Genomic DNA, 17,887 nt, shown 5'->3' with positions numbered 1-17,887 from the left:
CGAGCCAGCCCAGGGACTCGCCAGCAGCCCGGTGCACGCAGCAAGGTGCAGAGCTGCCACGCGGTCCTGCCAGCCCACCCGCTGCCACATGAAAGCAGCAATTTGGTGAGCACGGAAGCTGCTAGCCATTAGTAGGGCCACCTGTCACCTCCTGGCTCGGGGAAGAGCTATTTGCACATCTTTCAGGGTTTAAGCTCTGAATGCACCTCTACTAGCTGAAACCCCTCTGGGAGCAAAGGGGATGTTCCTTGTGGTTTAGGGGCTCTCCTTGAGTTCTCCGGGATGAGATGAGGGCTGGACTCATCACTGTCCCAAAGCCCCTGGGCTACAGTCTATGGCACAAGTCTTGGGGTACAAGGGCAATGGCACTCTGGTGTGCTGACATGCAGGAGGCTGTGAGCGTGGCGGAGTCTGGGAGAAGGGGGATTACGGATGCAGAAGCAGGGCAGGGAGAGAGAAAGCACATAGGGGTTGGGTAAAAAAATCTCGGTGGACTTAAAGGTGGGTCTGTGATGGTGCCAGCCTCGCCCTCTGCACCTGGGGCCTCACCAGGAGCCTCTGCTGAATTTTCAGCTCTTACTGCGGATCTGAGCAAAGCTTTCCAAGCCCCCATTTCAAAAGCGCTCCCCGGTGCGGCAGGGGCAGGCTCTGGGATGCATCTGGCCTGGTGTGCAGTGATGAGTATCAGAGCTCCCATCGATATTTTGGATGATTTTCGGCTGCTCAGATCTCCTGGAGCTCAGCCCAGCATTCTTCACGTGGCGCAGCTCCAGAAATGGAAGCACTCCAAGTGAGCAGTTTCTTTCCCAAAATGGGGATTCTTCTTTCCTTTGGATGGAAAATACTACAGACAGGGGAAATATTATCTCATTGTACTGTGGAGGAGCACCATTTATTAACTGTGGGTACCAGATTTAACTCGGAGTATTTTTAATAGCAGTTCTGATAGAAATAGAAACATTTGGACCCTTTCCTTGCAGTATCAGGAATCTGCATCACAGAATTATGTCACTATGTGAGAAATAGCGACCAAAATGGGTTGAGGGAGAAAACGAGGTGAAACCGGCTAGCCTAAATTCATGAGAAATTAATTCCAGGGGTACGGATTGTTCCTTACCTCAATTATACTTGCACCACAGTGCTCAAAAGGAGCCATCCTATTGCCTCCTACACTTGCCACGTTAAGCACGTGGCTTTTCTGAGGAATATGTGCACCCAACTGCATTCAGCATTAGGCAGCAGCAGCCACAATCACACAAAATGTACCTGGACTTCGTGTGTGGTAACTGTCATGAGAAAATGAAATTATTTATTCTTTAGATTATAATCCAAAATCTCTTCTTCCCATTCCTTTTTTTTTTTTCTTAATATTGTGTATAATATAACCAACCTTTCTACCACTTGTGGCTCCCTTAATCGTGGCAAATGAGGGCATAATAAATGTCAACTGATATCAGCTCTTATTTTGTAACAAATAATTTCCCAGGACATCTGCAAGCCTCTCCCATCCCAGGTGAAACTCAGTAATTAAGACTGACCTTTGCAAGCTCCCACTTACTGTGGTATCTGCTGGTTCTGCTTAATTTGGTCCCCTGTCTTACACCTAAAACTGTGAATAATTGCTGTGGCTTATTAAAGTGTAAAATAAAGAGCTTCCAAAGCATTCAACAGTACATAATAGGTACAAATGTTTTGAGCAGGTTCTCCTAATAAGAAGTGAGAGGGGAGCCGTACATCTGACTGCTCCGATTTCGTACAAGTGTCACTTTGTTCTAGTGACAGCAGGGTTCAAGGATTACGCTGGTCTGGAATCCTTCTCATCAGGCAGGTCTCTCTGGCTGTGAAAAAAATGTAGACTAGGAATGTAAGTACCCAGACCACAGCCTTTACAGCAGAGCTAAAATTCAGAAATCACAACGGGCTTCTGAAGATGGGATTTTAGGGTTTAAATCTGTTTTGTAACTCGTCTTTTGTTAGCTCTCCATTGGCAGAATGAACTTGTTTTGTATTCAGAAGCTTTTTGTATTATTATTATTTTTTCCCTAAAACATTAGTGCTAGAAACTTGTTAGAGGGAGCCGCAAAAGCTGAGATTCTTAAGAAGTAACATCATAGAAAACAAAATAAGCAGGCTTGAATATCTTGGGACTGCTAAAAAATGGGGAGAGTTGGCAATGTTGTGCGCCTCGTCCTGCACTCTGAAGGAGGGTCAGAGACCTGAACTATTGCAATCAAAATATCAGGACAAGTACTTTATTTACTTATAAAATCTGCTTCACATTGAAACTTAAAAAGCAGTATGTAGTAAAGTTGAATATAAAAGAATTAACTGAATGAACACTGTGTCGATGTCTTCACGTGAGGCTGAAAACAAGGCAGTGGCTTGGGAAAAGGGCTATGGAGGATCTGGGGATTTGGATGCACAGGTTTTGTGTCCTGTATAGGTCCTAGAGCCTCCCACTTGCTTTTACCTTCCACTTCCCAGCTCTGAAACATCTCAGCCCGAGCTGTTTGACGTGCTGTGGTGTTCCCTCCCCCTGTTGGCCGGTGACCTACTTGGAGCAGCGACGTGCTGCTGAACGGCTGCAGCTGCACCATCTCCATGCCCAGGCCTGGCATAGGTGACGAGCTGCAGTGCTGCCACCTGCTCTCCCAGATGGATGCTGGCAAGTGGAGGACCAGGAGGGACTCGGCTCCTGCTGCCTCCTGCTGCCTCCTGCTCTGGCCTGGGCACCACGATACCACGGAGCCCGTGCTGGCTGTGGTGCCCAGGGAAGGCAGGAGCCCTGGTCCTGCTGCGTGTGCTGGAAGCAACTCCCAGCTGGAATGGGTCCCTGCTTCTCTCAGGCTCTGCAAGTGTAGCACTGTGCGCTCTTTCGGATGACCTTTTCCAGCAGAAGTGGAGGATGAAGCACCCTACAAAGTCACAGCATGGATGCAGGCCTGGTCTGGAAAGCAGATTTCCATGCACAGAAGCAAGGACTTGGGCTGGAGCAAGCCGCAGGATCCCATTCTGACACAGAATCGTGTCAGCCTCAAAGCTGGTCAGGAAAAAGGCACCCACCTCTCTCCTAAAATGCATGCCCTGAGCCTGAATACAGCAAGAAGCCCCAAGTGCACCAAATAAATCAAAGCTCACAGTTCACCAGGACCAAGAAGCAGAGGCTTTCCTACAGATTTTATATGCGGGACGATTTACGATTTAATTTAAACGTGCAGTTTCCAGCTGTTTCTTTTTGCAAGCAATCACCTAGGCTACATTAACCTGATGGTGACGTACTGCTGTCCTGGGGAGCCCTCAGAGAGACAGAGCGAGACCACAGCGCTCAGAGCTGCGAATTTCCCCATTTATCTTGGCGGGGGTGAACACAATTTTGCCAGTGAAGCAGGTCCACACACCTTTAGCGTGTCATTGCCAGCCTCTGCTGTCGAAAGGGCTGGCTGTACAGCAGCGTGTCTTTTGTGGGCTGTTCCCTTCCTTCGCTTAGAGCCTCCCACCATCGAGGGATGCGAGCTGTCAAGGGGGTGAGGGACGTGCAGGAGGCCTGGGAAGGTGCTGCAGTTATGTTGGAGCATCACAGAGCAGGTTATAGGTTTGGAAGGGGGCTGTGAGTTCAGAAGGCTTTTTATCATACAGCTTGTGGCAGTGGATGTGGCCACAGGTGTTACGCTTTGATACACCTCTGAACAAATTCTAATTCTCCCTGCCTCTTGGGTTCTGCCGGGGGAACGGCGGCGGTGCAGCAGCTCCTTGCAGGCTCTGGTCAGACCTTAAGCTGACCCCGTGGGAGACTGTGGTCGTTATCAGGACCTGAGCTCGCAAACCGGGCAGCTCCCTTCGCAGGCAGAGCTCGGCTGGCTGCCAGCAGACTCGCAGGGAGTGCAGTGCTGAGCCTCCCGTGCCGCTTTGGAGACTCCCTTTTGCAACCTGAAGTGCGTTCAGAAATGCCTCTGAAGATGGCAGCTGCTAGAAGAGGTAGTGATCCTTCCCTCTGAGCGGGGCTGGCTGCAGTGTGGTAGGGGTTGCGGCAGATCTCTTTCTTGTGAGGCCTCATGAGCAAGGCTTCTCAGGGGCCTGGAGATACGTAATCTTTAACAAAAAACCTGCTGCTTCAGAAGAAAGGGCTTTTAGGAATTTCCAATGCCCAAATCTGGACGTGCCAGACAGCTCCCAGGCTGTCCACCGTCACAAACCTCAGCTTGTACACCTCCGCGTGGCAGTGAGGGTGGGCACAAACCTCTGGCTGCTCCGAGAGCCCCCTCTCATCTCGTTCTCGTGAGCTAGGGGCAAGCACCTCTTCCAACAGGAGAGGTGTCTGAAACAGCCTTTTGACTATGTTTAGATTTAAAAATCTAACAGTGACTAAAGCAGTTTGCATAATAAACAGCTCTAGAGCCAGAAATATTTGTCTGCTCTGGTTAAAAAAAGGAAGTCCTCAGATCCTCTTCTGAAGACTGCAAGAAAGTGACAGAGCTTTCCCTTTGCAGCACATAAATATGCAGTGCAAATAGATGGCTGCTGTCCCTGTTATATTTTGATGTATCTCTTCAGATAGCCTGGCAGGGCAGGGTTATTTTAGTGTCAAATCAAAGCCCTGCTTGTGTGTAGAAGCTGAGGAGAGGTGCAGGCTGTGTTGCAGGGTGGAAGCTCCAAGAAGACTGGAGGCAATCCTAGGAGCCAGGTACCAGCCACGCATACTAAACCTGCCATTTAGCACACCGAAGAGAAAACCCCTTCGGTAGAGCTACTGCAGAGCAGGAACAAACGTCCTCAGACAGGGCTGGGGTGGGGGGCTGTTGTTATAGGAAGGTACGTGATTCGTTCCCACGTTAGCTAAAAGAACATAAAGCTTTTGTTTTCTTTTGACCCTCAGTTTCCTCACAAGAGGAAAAATTAAAAGGCCTGTTCGTACTGAGAAAAAGCAGGAGCCCCGCACGGTGCCGCCGCCCGGCTGAGGGGCGCAGAGGGGCCACCCCGCTCCCCCTCCCCACGCGGCCCGGCGCCGCCATGTTCCGCTGCCAGTGCGGGGCGGGGCCAGAGCGCCGGGGGGCGGGGCTCGGCATGCAAAGAGAGCCCTGCAGGGGTGGGGCGGGGCGCATGCGCAGCGGGGGAACGGGCTCTTACACAATGCCGCGGGTTCGTCCGGCGGCGGGGAGGGGCGTGGCGGAGCATGCAAATGAAGGGCAGCTTGCGCGGCGCGATTGGAGGAGAGGGAGGAAGGGGCGGGGCCGGATATGTAAAAATCTGTGCGGGAGGGGGCGGGCGAGTCGGCGGCGTTCGGAGGGAGCCTAAGGATGGTGACGGGGGCGTGGTCTGTATGCAAATATACCCGGTGGGGGCGGGGTTTGTATGCAAATGAGAGAGCTGCCGTTTCCTGGCTCCCGCCCCGGCGTTCTGTCTAACATAGCCCTGGCCCCGCCCCTTGGGTAAACGGCGGCGCGGCTGCGCAGTGCGCCGAAAGTCGGACTTAGCGTCTGTTACACAACGGCTGGGCAGCCAGGGGCTGCGCTCTCGGCGCGTCCCCGCTCCGCGCGTCCCCGGCGGCTCGGCTCGGCTCGGCTCGGCTCCCTTCCTTCCTCTGCTCCTGCTCCGCTCGGCCTCCCGCACCCTCCGGCATGAGCGGGGACCAGCTGCACAACGATTCCCAGGTGAGCGCCCCTGCACCGCCCCCATGCCCCGGCGGTCCCCAGCCCCTCGCCGCCCTCCGGGGGGGGTCCCTGGGGGGCCCGGCAGAGCCCCCCCCCGCTGCCCCCCTCAGCGCTGGGGTTCGCGGCCCGGTGCTGCCCCCTGCCTGTCCCCCCGCGGGGTGACCCACGGGGCTGGGGTGAGCCCTGTCAAGCCGGCCTGCCCCCCCCAACCCCCCCCAACCCCTTGCTGAGCACCCCCCCGGGGACAGGTCCCCCCTGAGAAGCGGGCTGGGGGACAAGGGGCCCCGGGGAGAGGGGCAGGGGGCGGCGGGGCGACCTCCCCCCATCACCCCCATCCTCATCGCAGGGTGTTTTTTTTTTTTTTTGGGGGGGGGGTGCACCCCGGGGAGCCGTGCGGGTCCGGATCCCCCCCCGCCATGAAGGACACCTTCTGCATCGTGCTTCTCATTTGGTTATTTAATTCTCCTAAAAATTAGAAGGAATTGGGGGGGGGGGGGGGGGGAGAATTGGGGAGGGGGGGGGAGGCATGGGGGGGGATCCGTGGCCCCGGGTAGCTAAAGAACTGACCCCCCCTCCCGGGACGGCGCTTTTCACGGCCTCTCCGTGTCTCCTCTCCCCGCAGATCGAGGCGGATTTCCGAGCCAACGGTGAGTGAGCGTGGCGGCCCGGCCGCGCCGCGCACAGACATGGCGTCCCAGAGACTAAGTCCCGGCTCCGCGCTCACCGGCCCCATTGTTCCCATCGAGCCGCCCCGAACGCCCCCTGGCCGCCCCCCCCGGCCCCCCGCGACCCCCTCCGCCCCTAGTGGGGGCACCGGAGGCCCCCGATCCGCTCCCCTCGGCCCCGCCGGGGTCGCCTTTGGGCCCCGATTCCTCCCTGGAAAGTCGCCTTGTCGACGGTCGGGACTTAGTCTCTGCGCCATTTTCTTTTTCTCCTCTCTTCTGTGTGGCTTTCGCTCCTTCTCCTCCTCCTCCTCCTTCTCCTCTCCAGCCGCCGAGGAGCTGCCCTCCTGCCGGGGAGCCGGGCAGCCAGCCCCAGCCCCTGCTCGGCGAAGGGGAAAGCGAAGTTGTTTTATTTATTTTGGGGGGTTAAATAAATCCCCGAGCCGTTTTTATCGCGGCCTCCCTTCCTCCCTCCCCCCCCACGGCTCCCCGGCCCTGTTCCTTTCAGGGAATCCCTCCCTTCCCCTAAAATGAAAGGTGATTGCAACATGTTGCTCTTCAGAAGGATCTGCTGCATCCATTTTAAGAAGGCTCTTACTCCTTTCCTGCCTAGTTAACTGATGGAACTTTACCTTGCTGGGTGGGGCTTTTTAATTAAAATAAAAGCCCACGTTAGGATGAAAAAAAAAAAAAAAACCAACAACACAAGCAGTGCAGACAATTCCAGAAAGGTAGACAGCATCGCTTCCGTAAGTTTGCAAGCTATAACTGTTCATTTCATTTAGACACACTGGAGGAGTCCTGTGATTTTTTTAAATTTATTTTTATATATCTGAATATATACATATATCTGTCTGTTATTTATATTCATATATATTCCTATAAATTGTCCACTAAACCTCATAGCTACTGCCTTTTTTGACTGTACATTAATTTTTCCAGGATGCTAAGTGATCGCAACCCCCCTCCCCGTGCCATTAAGTGCCAAACCAAAGGGTCTGAGCAAGGTGGGGGGAACTGGCAGGGTGCGACCTACCTTTGTGTGCCTGTGTTGTTGTCACGCTCTTTGGGATGTTTGAGGAACTCTGAGCTTTCCCCTGAACGGTAGAGGACAAAAAATGCTTGAAGATGGCTTTGCTTTACTCAGTGCTCTCTTACAACAATATTTAGCATGCTTTTCTGGGCAGTGCCCATGTGCCCTGGTTGCTTTGTAGGCTAATGTGTGTAAATATTTACAAATCTACGTTTGTGTGCACCTCTCTTTCTGTCCATTCATCGGGATGTGATTGTCTGTGTGCAGTTGGAGTGTGCAGTAGTTTTTGGACTTTATTCCCATTCTGATGCTATAGCAAATCTCTAGGAATAAATTTTAGTAGGAAGAAAAAGGCAAAGTGGATTTCCCAAGAAGTGCAGTAGGAACTCTTGAGGCAACTTAAATACAAGCATGTATGTGAATACTTGTAGCCTTTTTATGCTGGGAAATATTTGCCTCGCGATCATTTCTATTTAGGGAAAAGTACTCCCTGGAAAGCTTCAGTTACTTGCTGATTTACATAGGGGAAATGATGCACATTCGACCCTTTCCCTTCAGCTTCCAGTGAAGCTCTTTGAGGGTTTTCTCTCCTCTATTATGACCATGGGCCATGTTATTCTTACAGGGTTTTAGGCGTTCAGTGCTTAAAACTCCCCCGGTTTTGATTTCTACCATGTGTTGGAAGAATTCAGGACACAAATTTAAAGTAAGATACCTTGATGTAAAAACTGAATTCCTGGTAAATCGAACACACGCAGTGAATTTGTACCAGCGTAGGTATCAGCACCCTTTTCCTCCTATTGAAATTATTTTTATGGCTGTCACGAAACATTGTGGCCGATCGGAGGTCCCGAAAATCCAAAATCCTCTTCAGTGGTGAAAGGTGCGTGTAACCCTGTTGGTATTGTTACGAGAATAATGCTGAATAGTCGCTGTCCTCCCTGACCTTGTGACCAGGACTGATCTTCCTGAAAACCTGTCACCTCTGCTTGTGCTGCGGCTTGTTTCCTCCACCCAGGAGTTCTTTGCACTTCTGTGTTGGGAATTGTCACGCATGGTCTGAGAAAAGCAGCTCTGCTTTAGGCGTAGTGGTGATGCTCTGGCTCTTATTCTAGTTTTCATCCTATTTAGTGGCAGAGAGTGGAAGTGGGTGGTGGGAATCTCAAGTACGTTTTCTTCTTAGAATTGGTTTGTGCTTCGGTTATTGTCGGACGGCTCTGAGCAGTAGAGGCAAAGTTTCCTTTTAGGCTGCCTTTGGTCTTCACGTTTGGGGAAAGGGAAGTCTTTCTGAGGGCTAATTCAAACTGTTGAATGGACCAGCAGTAAACGTTTTCATTAACAAAAAGTGCTTTGGGTGACTTCTGATTAGTGTATCAGCCATAGGGCAACTTAAGCACTTGAAAGCTTCCTGTTGTTACAAATGTCTTTCATATTTAGGTCAGGGGACATACTGCCTTCCCTGTGATCATACAAGTTGTTGCAGCCGAAGCAGGGTGGGTGGAGGTGGATCTGCCAGCTGATTGCAGGTCACAGAGGAGCACGCTGGCTGTAGCAAAGAACTTGGATCTTATTACGGGCCGGTTTCATTGATAGCAGGATACTATTAGGTATGAGAGAGGATGCCACTTGTAAATATGTGTTCTTGGCTATTTCTTGACATCGAATAGCCAGATCCCTCTGGCTACTCTAAGCAAGAGTGTCCTGGGCAAATTCCAGCTTGGGTAATTGCATTCCACCTCGATATCCAGATTCTCCCTCCTGTTTAATTTGGCCATAGTGGGTAATTTTTTTCACCTTAACTGTATTTTTAGTGGCGGTACACACTGCAAAGAATTTTCCATGTTCAGCCCTAGCAGTGGCTGTTTGCAAACCATCCTGAGAACAATATTGTGCTGAAACAGTAAGTCTTTTCTGCAAGTAACATCCTACAGTCTTCAGCATGCTAGAAGGGAAGCGGTAGTCTAAACCTGTCATTTCCAAGAACAGCTTGGTCATTGAAAATGACCCCTTCTTCACAGCTGTGAATGTTGAGTCATAACTGTGTACCCTGGAGTACAGAAGAGATTCTGATTTTTTTTTTTTTTTCCTCACTTGGTGAATTTGAGATCGCTTCAGATGTAAAAGCTGCTTGGATTCTGTTTAGTTTAGCTTTAAGAGCTTTATTGCTAAGGTTGAGTATAACAGCTTCTTGCTCCTGAGGACAACGTTGAGACTGAAAGGAATTTATCTTAACTTTCAGTTCTCTTATTATGCTTGTGGGGTGCAGTAGATAAAACTTATTTTTGGTTGCGAAATGATCAAATTCAAGACAAAGGCTCCTAAACTGCAGTAACTGCTGCAAGTGCCGTGGCTGTTTGTCAGCCTGCAGGCAGAGCTGCTGTAAGATCCAGCACTTTTTTAAAATCCAGCACTCTTCTAGGTAGGAAGGGAAGGCATTACCCGATGTGAAGAAAGATGACTTGACCAATAATGATAAGATTGAATTTGCAACCATTAGAGTATGTTAACAGGAGTCATGTGTGAATTTGATTGTCTGTCTAGAAGAAGTCATCTAGAAGTCAAGCGTGTTTGAGTGGGAGGCTCGCTTTAATTGCGATTTTGGGATGGGGGTGGTGGTGAGTCCTTTCTGCTCCAGCTTGTGCTGCTTATCAGAAACTGGCAGGTTTTTTTGTTGTCCTGAATGCTTATATGGCACCTCAGTATATCAGGGTGAAGATTTGAAGGGGAGTGAGCAAGAGGGAAATGTAATTTAAATAGCCAGGGTGCTGAACAAATGCCTTACCAGTTAGGGTATTTCAGCACCCTTGTGTTCCACATTAAATTCACATTTCCTTTACAATGACAGAGCTGGGCACATAGAAGGTGGGGATGGCTTAAATGCTGACAGGCTGAACACCGACACAACAGAGGTCCTGAAGGTTTTTCGGTGGTTGGGAACCAATCTGCTGGCGCCCTGGTTTGTTCTTCCTCCCCTCTGCCTCGTTGGTGTCTTCTGGATGGGCAGGAGGATTTTTGGAAGGAGAGCAGGGTCACGTCCGCTGGGTCTGTGTACCTTAGCGCTGCTGTGGGAGCCGCAGTACCAAACAAACCTCCTGAAGTTAGGAAGCTGGAAGGTAAACTCTTGTGCTCTATCCCTGCACACATCAGGGCGAAAGCGTCTCTTAAGTTCCCTGGGAGCGTGATGTCATCGGCGCTTTTAAATGTCAAACGTTTGGCCAGGGATCCACCATACAAAAGGTAGCTAATGGTATTTAGAAGCAGATTGATATCTCCGCGGAAAATTTCCTTTCCCTTTTTTGTGCTACGTTCCTTAGGACGCACATTTCCACGTAACTTGTTCCTTCCAACACAAGCCTCGAATCTGCCTTCTCCAGCCCAAGGCTCTGGGCGAGCCAGCACTGTGAGCAGTGCTGCCCACAGCCGGTCCTCGGAGCAACACTCGGGGCAGTTTTAAATCTGAAACTTCAAATCTGAAAAATATTTCATATCAGACCCTGATCCTTGCAAGGTTTTTAATGTGTGTGTGTGTTTTTTTTTTGTTTTGTTTTGTTTTTAGCATTGGTTTCTAGCATTTCCAGCAATCTTTTGCAAGGACTGTAGGATATAACAGTGCAGCTTTCCTACAGGAGTCCCCGAGATGCTGGCAGTGAGGGTATCCTGCAGTAAGTTGATCATTTCTGACACGTCTCAGAAAGGCAGACTGCAGGGAGACCTTGTGAAATGTAAATAAAAATATTGTTGGTAAGCTGCTCTTGCGTATCATGCGCTGCATAAGTTGTTTGCATGTATTTGCCCAGCAGTAGCATCAGAAGGGCTTTGTGAAGACCTAGAGGTCTGTTGTGTTAATTGTTCCGACATGTTCAGCGTTCAGGTTAGGACTTAATGGGTGTCTTGTGGGAGTGGGGAGTTGAACGCTTTTGTTATCTGCGACCAACTTTTGTTTTTGTTAAAACTCAGCAGAATTACCTAAATGTGCTGGAAGATGTGTTTTGGGGGTTAATGGCCTGTGTGCTTTCTACTTTCAGATTCTCTTAAGATGTCTTTCCTTTTACTGCAGTATTAAGCAATATTCCTATCGGGGCTGCTTTGTTTACTTTGTAAAACATGAAAAAATTTCAACCAAGGAACCAATATTTATGTAAAAGTGTGGCTTTTTACATGGCTTTATGTAAACTAGGCACACGGCTCATAAGCATAATCGAACAAATTCAGATTTAATTTCATTTTACAACTGTGATTTCAGATATTTGTCGGATAGTTCATTGAATTCCAACCTCCTGAGTTGTGCTGTCAGCAGAAACTGCAATAATATGTAATTATAGCAAGTACTTAACATCTCATTGACTCAAATTCCTCTGTTAATGATTTCACTGGATTCCTGTTAAAGTAATACCTGCTGAAATAGCACAAGTCACTGCCCTCTTAGAGAGACTTGGGGGTCAGATTCTTACTGATGGTGTAAATTGCTGTGATCCCACTAAAATCAGCGGAGTCCTGACATTATACCTGCTCCTTTGTTGTTGAACCGGAGGGATGGGCTTTAATGATACACTGACTTCTTTATGAAAAGGATAATTTAACTTAAGAAATCAGCGCAGATTTCTTTCTGCGGCTTTTCAAGATAGGATAGTTTCTCTTTCAAGTCTGCTTGAGCTGGCTGGGCTAATAAAATTCCTGATATCCTTGTAAGACATGCAGTCATTCAGAAATATTTATTGGCTTATTAAATTGAATTGCCTTTGCAGCTGCTAGTTTTATGGAAACTGCCCCAAGTTTTATATAAAACCTCACGCTGAAACATGAGAGCAAAATGCTATTTAGCACTGTGTATTCTGCTCCTGCCTGTGTCCTTAAAGGAGTCGTAGGTGCCCAAATCTGAGAGAGGATCCTCGTAGCAGAAGGCGGTGTGTATCACCTTGCTTTTCTGAGGCTGTTTTCTTTGACCGAGGCAGTGTCAGATGACAAATAAGCCCAGCCATGCCTTCTCCCTGCATGACTATCAGTTCTGAGCTGTTTAGCACCGTCAGCGTTTAAATATGTATCATCATTAGACTTCAAAACGCTTTCTCCCGTTAAACGAACAAGAGGAGGGCAGGGACTTGCTGGTATTCCAGCAGCGCCTGAGTTTGTTGCTGACCTGTGCTTCTGAAAGAGCAGCTGAAAATCACAGCTTAAAAACAAGTCTTCAGCACGGTGGGCTGAATCCTCCTGAACAGTATTCCCGGTTGCGGCTGTCCTTCCTCTGTTCTTAAATGCCTGCTCCAGGGAGCTCCCACTCTGGCTGGTTTAACACGGGAATTCCTACGGTGCTGAAGTGCTCTTCTGGGCAGAGCCTTTTCTGCTCTTTCCCAGTTCTGCAGAGCAAGGTGTAGTGGCTGCCCGGTGTCTGCGGGGCTGAAATGTTTCTTAGCACAGCATTTGTTCACAATGTCCTTGCTGACGCAGACGCTAAGTATTTCCAGTGGGTTTTATCGGGTTTATCGTTACAAATCTTTTCAATGCTAGCTTTTTAGACTGATAATGGTAAGGAGAGAGCTGCAGTAACATCTCCTGGTATCACAGAGGTGGACACTCGGAAAGTGACGTGAAGAAAGGGGTGAAGCTACTCCTGTGGTCCACGGGGTATAAAGAACAGTTGTTAGTTGCTGTTGGCCTTAGGAACATGAGCATTATGCGTATTTTTTTTTTCAAATTGAAATTTGCTTCCTAAATTTGGCCTCAGCTGATGAACAAGTGAGAGCTGCAGACCTGAGACTGAAAGCAGAGAGAACAGAGCTGCAGTCAGTCCTGAAACTCATTCTTCGTAGCACCTGCATAACATCAATGGTCCGCAAACTTCTTTGAGGTAAAAGTAGCATTTTGTTAAACCTCAGCCCGCGTTACAGTGTCAGCAGAGATGCAGGTGTGAAATGTTCCCGTCCTTGCAATAAGCAATACTTTGGGAAATCCTCCAGCACAACAAGTGCTCCTGATGCTGTTGGGGAAGTGGGAGACCTCAGCAATTAGTTCCCCGTTAACTGCTAATAACAGAGAGGGAGCTCTGCAATGAGGGAAGGCGAGCGGAGAAGGGATTGCACCTTGAAAAAGAATTGCCTCATACCTTTGTGAGATCTGTTGCAGAGTTGTACTGACGTTTCCCATAGTCTCAGGCCTTTTTGTCTGTTAGAACAACACAACTGAGTGTGGAAAAAGAAATGGATGGATAGGTTTTGTGAAAACTACGTTTTATACCGTTGCTCCACTCGGGGGGGGGTTCCTTTGTTCGTAGCTGTTACCTCAATCCCAGCAGCTTCTCTTGAAGCTGGTCGCTGTAGTAGTTCAGCTTGCACTGACAACTGCTTGCACTGACAACTGGTCTGCGTTTTCAGGCCGCCAGTTCCCACCCCAAAGGAGTCACAAGGACGGATCAGACAGCGCTGAGCCTGCTTTGCTCCTGTCATGGAAAACTTTGGAGGCAGGGGCTGGGAAACGTCTGAAATACGTATCTTGATGGGATGGGGGCAGTGCAGGCTCAAATACGGGAGGCGTGGCAGGAAAGCTGGTGTAGGTACTTGCCGTTCAGCTTCAGCAGACAGTGCCTCATCAAGAAAAACAACACGTCTCCACCTAAAGTACCTAAATTGTTTCTTAGGTTTGAAGGCCATAACCCCTGAAACCGGGATGATTGTGGGGTGAACAGGGGCAGCATCGGGCCATTGGGAAACTCTCTTGTAAGAAGGATCCTGTCAGGCATTTAAAACCAAAAGGTGCTTCTCACAAAGCTGCTGATCAGCAGATCCTTTGGGCTTCTCTATCGATATTTTGGAAATGACTGCACTTGTTCATGTTCATGAGCTCACCATATGTTTTGTGCAGCTGTGAGCTGTGGGGGTGTGCGTCTGTATTTTTATCTCATACCTTCATCAGTGAGAAGGGGTTTTTAAGGAGCATTACAAAAACAGCGGCTTCCTTCGGAGCATGGCGGAGTGCTAAGCTTTGTGGTGCCCACCAAAAAACGGAGATTAGCTCCTTTGTAATGGTGTCCTGTGTGGATGGCTGCCTCTTACGGACAGACGGACACAGACATACACCATTTTAGCACGCAGTACAGCTCTCTTTGAGGGAGGACTGCTCCCATTCTCAGTGCAACCATAGTTCGGATTCCTCAAAATGTCCGTTTCACCTGTAACGCCATTTTTCAAAGATTTCCTACAAAATAAGATGCTGGTGACTTTCACTAATTGCTGCTGAGTTCGAAGTCCCTCAGTCATTTGCAACATCACAGTAATCTTTGCAGCAAGCATCTGGGACCTCACTAGTAAAGAATTCTGCGGTGTGAGAGAGTAAATGATGGGCAGAAATGAAATACGAGGTCTCATGTTCAACACGGGTAAGACTGCATGCGGCTCGTCCATCTGAAACAGACTGGGCTAATGCCTGAGCATTGTTCAGCAGCTCTGGAATGAGCTTCCCAAATGCTTTGTAATTCCTGAAGCCTTGGGCATGCTCCACTACTCAGCGTATGCTGCATGGGACTGGAAGTTGTCTCGTCTCCATCCAAGTGTCTGTCGTTCTGGTGCAGCTGGAAGGTTGGTGTGGCAGTGCCTAAATGGAATAGCGTTAACAACTTTTTCAAGATTTTTTTTTTTTTAATCGAGCAGGGATGTGGCTTTGTGGTAAGAAGTCAAGAAAATAATTAGTAAGAACGGAGTAATGCCCAAGCACAGATAACTTTTTAACTTCTCCTGGCGTTTGTCGCTTACTCTGATCTATTGCCTAGCACAGCTTCTTACACGAGAATATAAATCTCAGAGCGTTACCCAGGACCTATTTTCTTCCTTTATTTGCAACCTTTCTTCCCTACACCTTTTAGATTTGAATGGCAACATGGTATTTTTTTCCTTGTGTGTAGCACAGCGTAGATGATCAGTGTTTTAGGGTCAGGGCGATGTACTTCAGCTGAACTTTTTATCGATGGCGATGTATCACTGCCCAAGGCTTATATTGCAATATTTGAACAAGGGCCGGGTTTGTCAAACAGCCGTTCGTCTTCCTCAGAGCTTGCAGTTCTTGTTTTGGAGAGATGGCTCGAGGTGGCCTAAAAAGACCTTTTTGGGAAGAGAATGAGGAAAAAGTGGAAGCTCACAAAAACGTTTGTTTTCCTCTGGAATATGACAAATGCCTGTTGTGGGTTTCTAAGTATCAGAAATAAGAGTTCAGAAACCCGTAGTGGTCTTGTAAGCGAAGCGCAGAGAGTTCTGCAGTTGGGATAGCATGGTAAGAGACAGGCTGCTATTTCTGCTGTCTGCAAAGCAGTTTTATGGGGGGAAAAGTACAAACGGTGGCAGGGGACAGGCTGTAATGTCGCTTGTGAAACAAGGTATTTGGGACACCTGATAACCAGGTAGGAGGGCTGCCTTGCTTGATCTTCGCTGCGGTGGACGCGAGTCAGAGGTGAGCTTGTCCTGTCCCCGGGGAATTCAGCAGCTCCACGAGCTGACGATGGTTATTCCAGCATCGGGCTTTGTGCGATGCTGCCGTGCCAGCTCTCGGCGCAGTCTGTGCTGCTTGGTGATCCTTCCAGGCTGTGCGAGGGTGCAGGGTCGAGTACAGAGAGAGACTTCAGAAGGTGGAGGCAGGGAGCACGGGGGAGGGACGTTCTGTTACGGACCCCGTGCCTGGGCTTAAGGTCCTTTGTGCCATATACATTGTTATCCTGTCCTAAGGCCCTGCTGTTTAAATAGGCAGCCTGGGAGAGGGGGAGGGCTGTGCTCTTTGCAAAGGTGGAGAAGCGAGAACAGAGTGGGAGTGACTTCTCCCAGCACAGAAATAGGCACAAAGCTGTCTGCCTAGGACTAAGGTTCAATTCCAACTTGGACTTTTGTTTTTGATCTTTAATTCTCTCCAGTCGACGACTGAAATGGTTAGGAAAAAACAGTGCAAAAAAACACCCAAACCTTTCTGCGGTTTCAGCTTATATTTTTAGGTGCAGAATGCACCTCGGAGCTAAAGCCTGTATTTTTTTTTTTCTGTACTAAATAATTTGACAAATATTAAAATGTTTTAAAATGTTGCGTGTCGGGTTTTGTAATCAGTGAAACTGCTGGATTTACAGCAGTGAGATCGGTGGTTTCCCGGTCTGCGTGCGGGGTTCTGGCACCACGTACTTCTCAGGTTAGTCTCTTGCACCACACATGCCAGCACACACGAGTGTCTGCTAACTGTGCCTTGAGCAATAGGAAAAGCATCAGCAGAGCATATTGCGTCTTTTGGCAGTTTGTGAATCCTAGCAAGCATGTGAGTAAGATCAATTACCGAAGAGATAAAACAGCAGGGAAGGGCAGGTACCAGTTCGTACTTGCCTAAGAAGGTACCCTTACGAGTTAGACGAGCACTCTCCATTTTAATCGAGCCGTTTGGGAAGCTGGAAGCAGGAACCCTTTGGAGAGATCCGTGTGAGTATGATTCATTGCAACACAAGCAGCGTGTACAAAATGGAGGGATGGAGTAGCGCTACTGACGTAGGCTGAGGTTTGTACGCTAGAGTTAATGACCACCAGATGGGGAATAAAAAGCTGCCTGCTCCTCTTCTGAGGACCGAGAATGTCATTGGAGCTATTAAAATGTGCTCTCTGTTGTAACGCTTCCTTGTGCGCAGTAAACCCCTTTATGTGCGGATCAGAGTAAGCCTTCCTCACTGCTGTTTCCCCTCAATGCTTAGATTTTAGCTTCAGTTTTGATGGAGGATGAGGTTCCTTCGGTTTGGTACGAGTCAGAGATACAGAGGGAAAAGGCTTGGGTGCTTTCTGGCAGGAGGAGAGCGAGGTGCAGGTTGTGTTGTAGCGCGCTGCCGCGAACTGCCAGATCTAGAGGCAGCAGCTTCGTGTGTCTAGAAGTACAACGCAAAAGATGAACTCTTAACAAAAGTGACATTGATGCTTCGGCAGCGTTGCCCCGTCCCCGTGTAGGTGTCATCTTCATCCATCCTTTTAGCAAAGAAGCAGCGGCACGACTCAGGCGGGATATCTGCCAGTGCTGCTAACTCCCAGTCTCGCAAGGCATCGTGCTGGAGCTGTTTGGACACGGGCTGCAGCACCTTGCTCCAGCAGATGGAAACACCTCTCCAGCTCTCTGGGATATCTTTGCCTCATGAAGGTGGATAATGAGTTTTTTGAAGAGTCTCTTTTCTTTTTGTTTTCTTCCATCCTCTGGTGTTCTTCCTACTCCAAAACCAGGAAGCCTCTCGGAGGAGCTAGCCTCTTGTCTGAGTCATAATATTATAGCTGGGTATGTCACCTGCGCTTTATTAGGGAAGCACAAGCAAGCTGTCCTTGAAATACCTGTTTTTATGAGTAGATGCAGTCTTCTAATTTAAAATGTGCTTCTCTCTGGAGTTTGATGGCTGTCGTAAACAATTAAGTTTTCCTTTTATCATCAAGTGGGCTTATTCAGCATCACTTGTATTTAAAGCAAGCTTCTTTTTAGGTTTTTAGACTGCTTTAATTGTCTAGATGTGAGGAGAAAATGGGGCTTAGCACTTGACGCTCTGTGCTTGGATTCTTAAG

The 17,887-nt window shown here is 48.8% G+C and overlaps 1 protein-coding gene across 1 annotated transcript in view; it reads left to right on the top strand.

Moving 5' to 3' along the window:
- Window positions 1–5,371: 5,371 nt before the first annotated feature.
- Window positions 5,372–17,887, top strand: part of TOP1 (DNA topoisomerase I) — a 66,729-nt gene continuing 54,213 nt past the window's right edge. Inside the window, exons 1-2 of the mRNA XM_040575546.1 lie at window positions 5,372–5,648; window positions 6,271–6,295. Of these exons, the coding sequence (XP_040431480.1) occupies window positions 5,616–5,648; window positions 6,271–6,295 (58 nt within the window). The 5' untranslated portion in view covers window positions 5,372–5,615. The remainder of the gene's footprint in view (window positions 5,649–6,270; window positions 6,296–17,887) is intronic.

This window comes from Cygnus olor, chromosome 16 (genome assembly GCF_009769625.2).
Source record: "Cygnus olor isolate bCygOlo1 chromosome 16, bCygOlo1.pri.v2, whole genome shotgun sequence".
In the NCBI taxonomy this organism is placed as follows: Eukaryota; Metazoa; Chordata; class Aves; order Anseriformes; family Anatidae; genus Cygnus; species Cygnus olor.
This window is presented reverse-complemented; position numbering and strand designations above follow the sequence as displayed.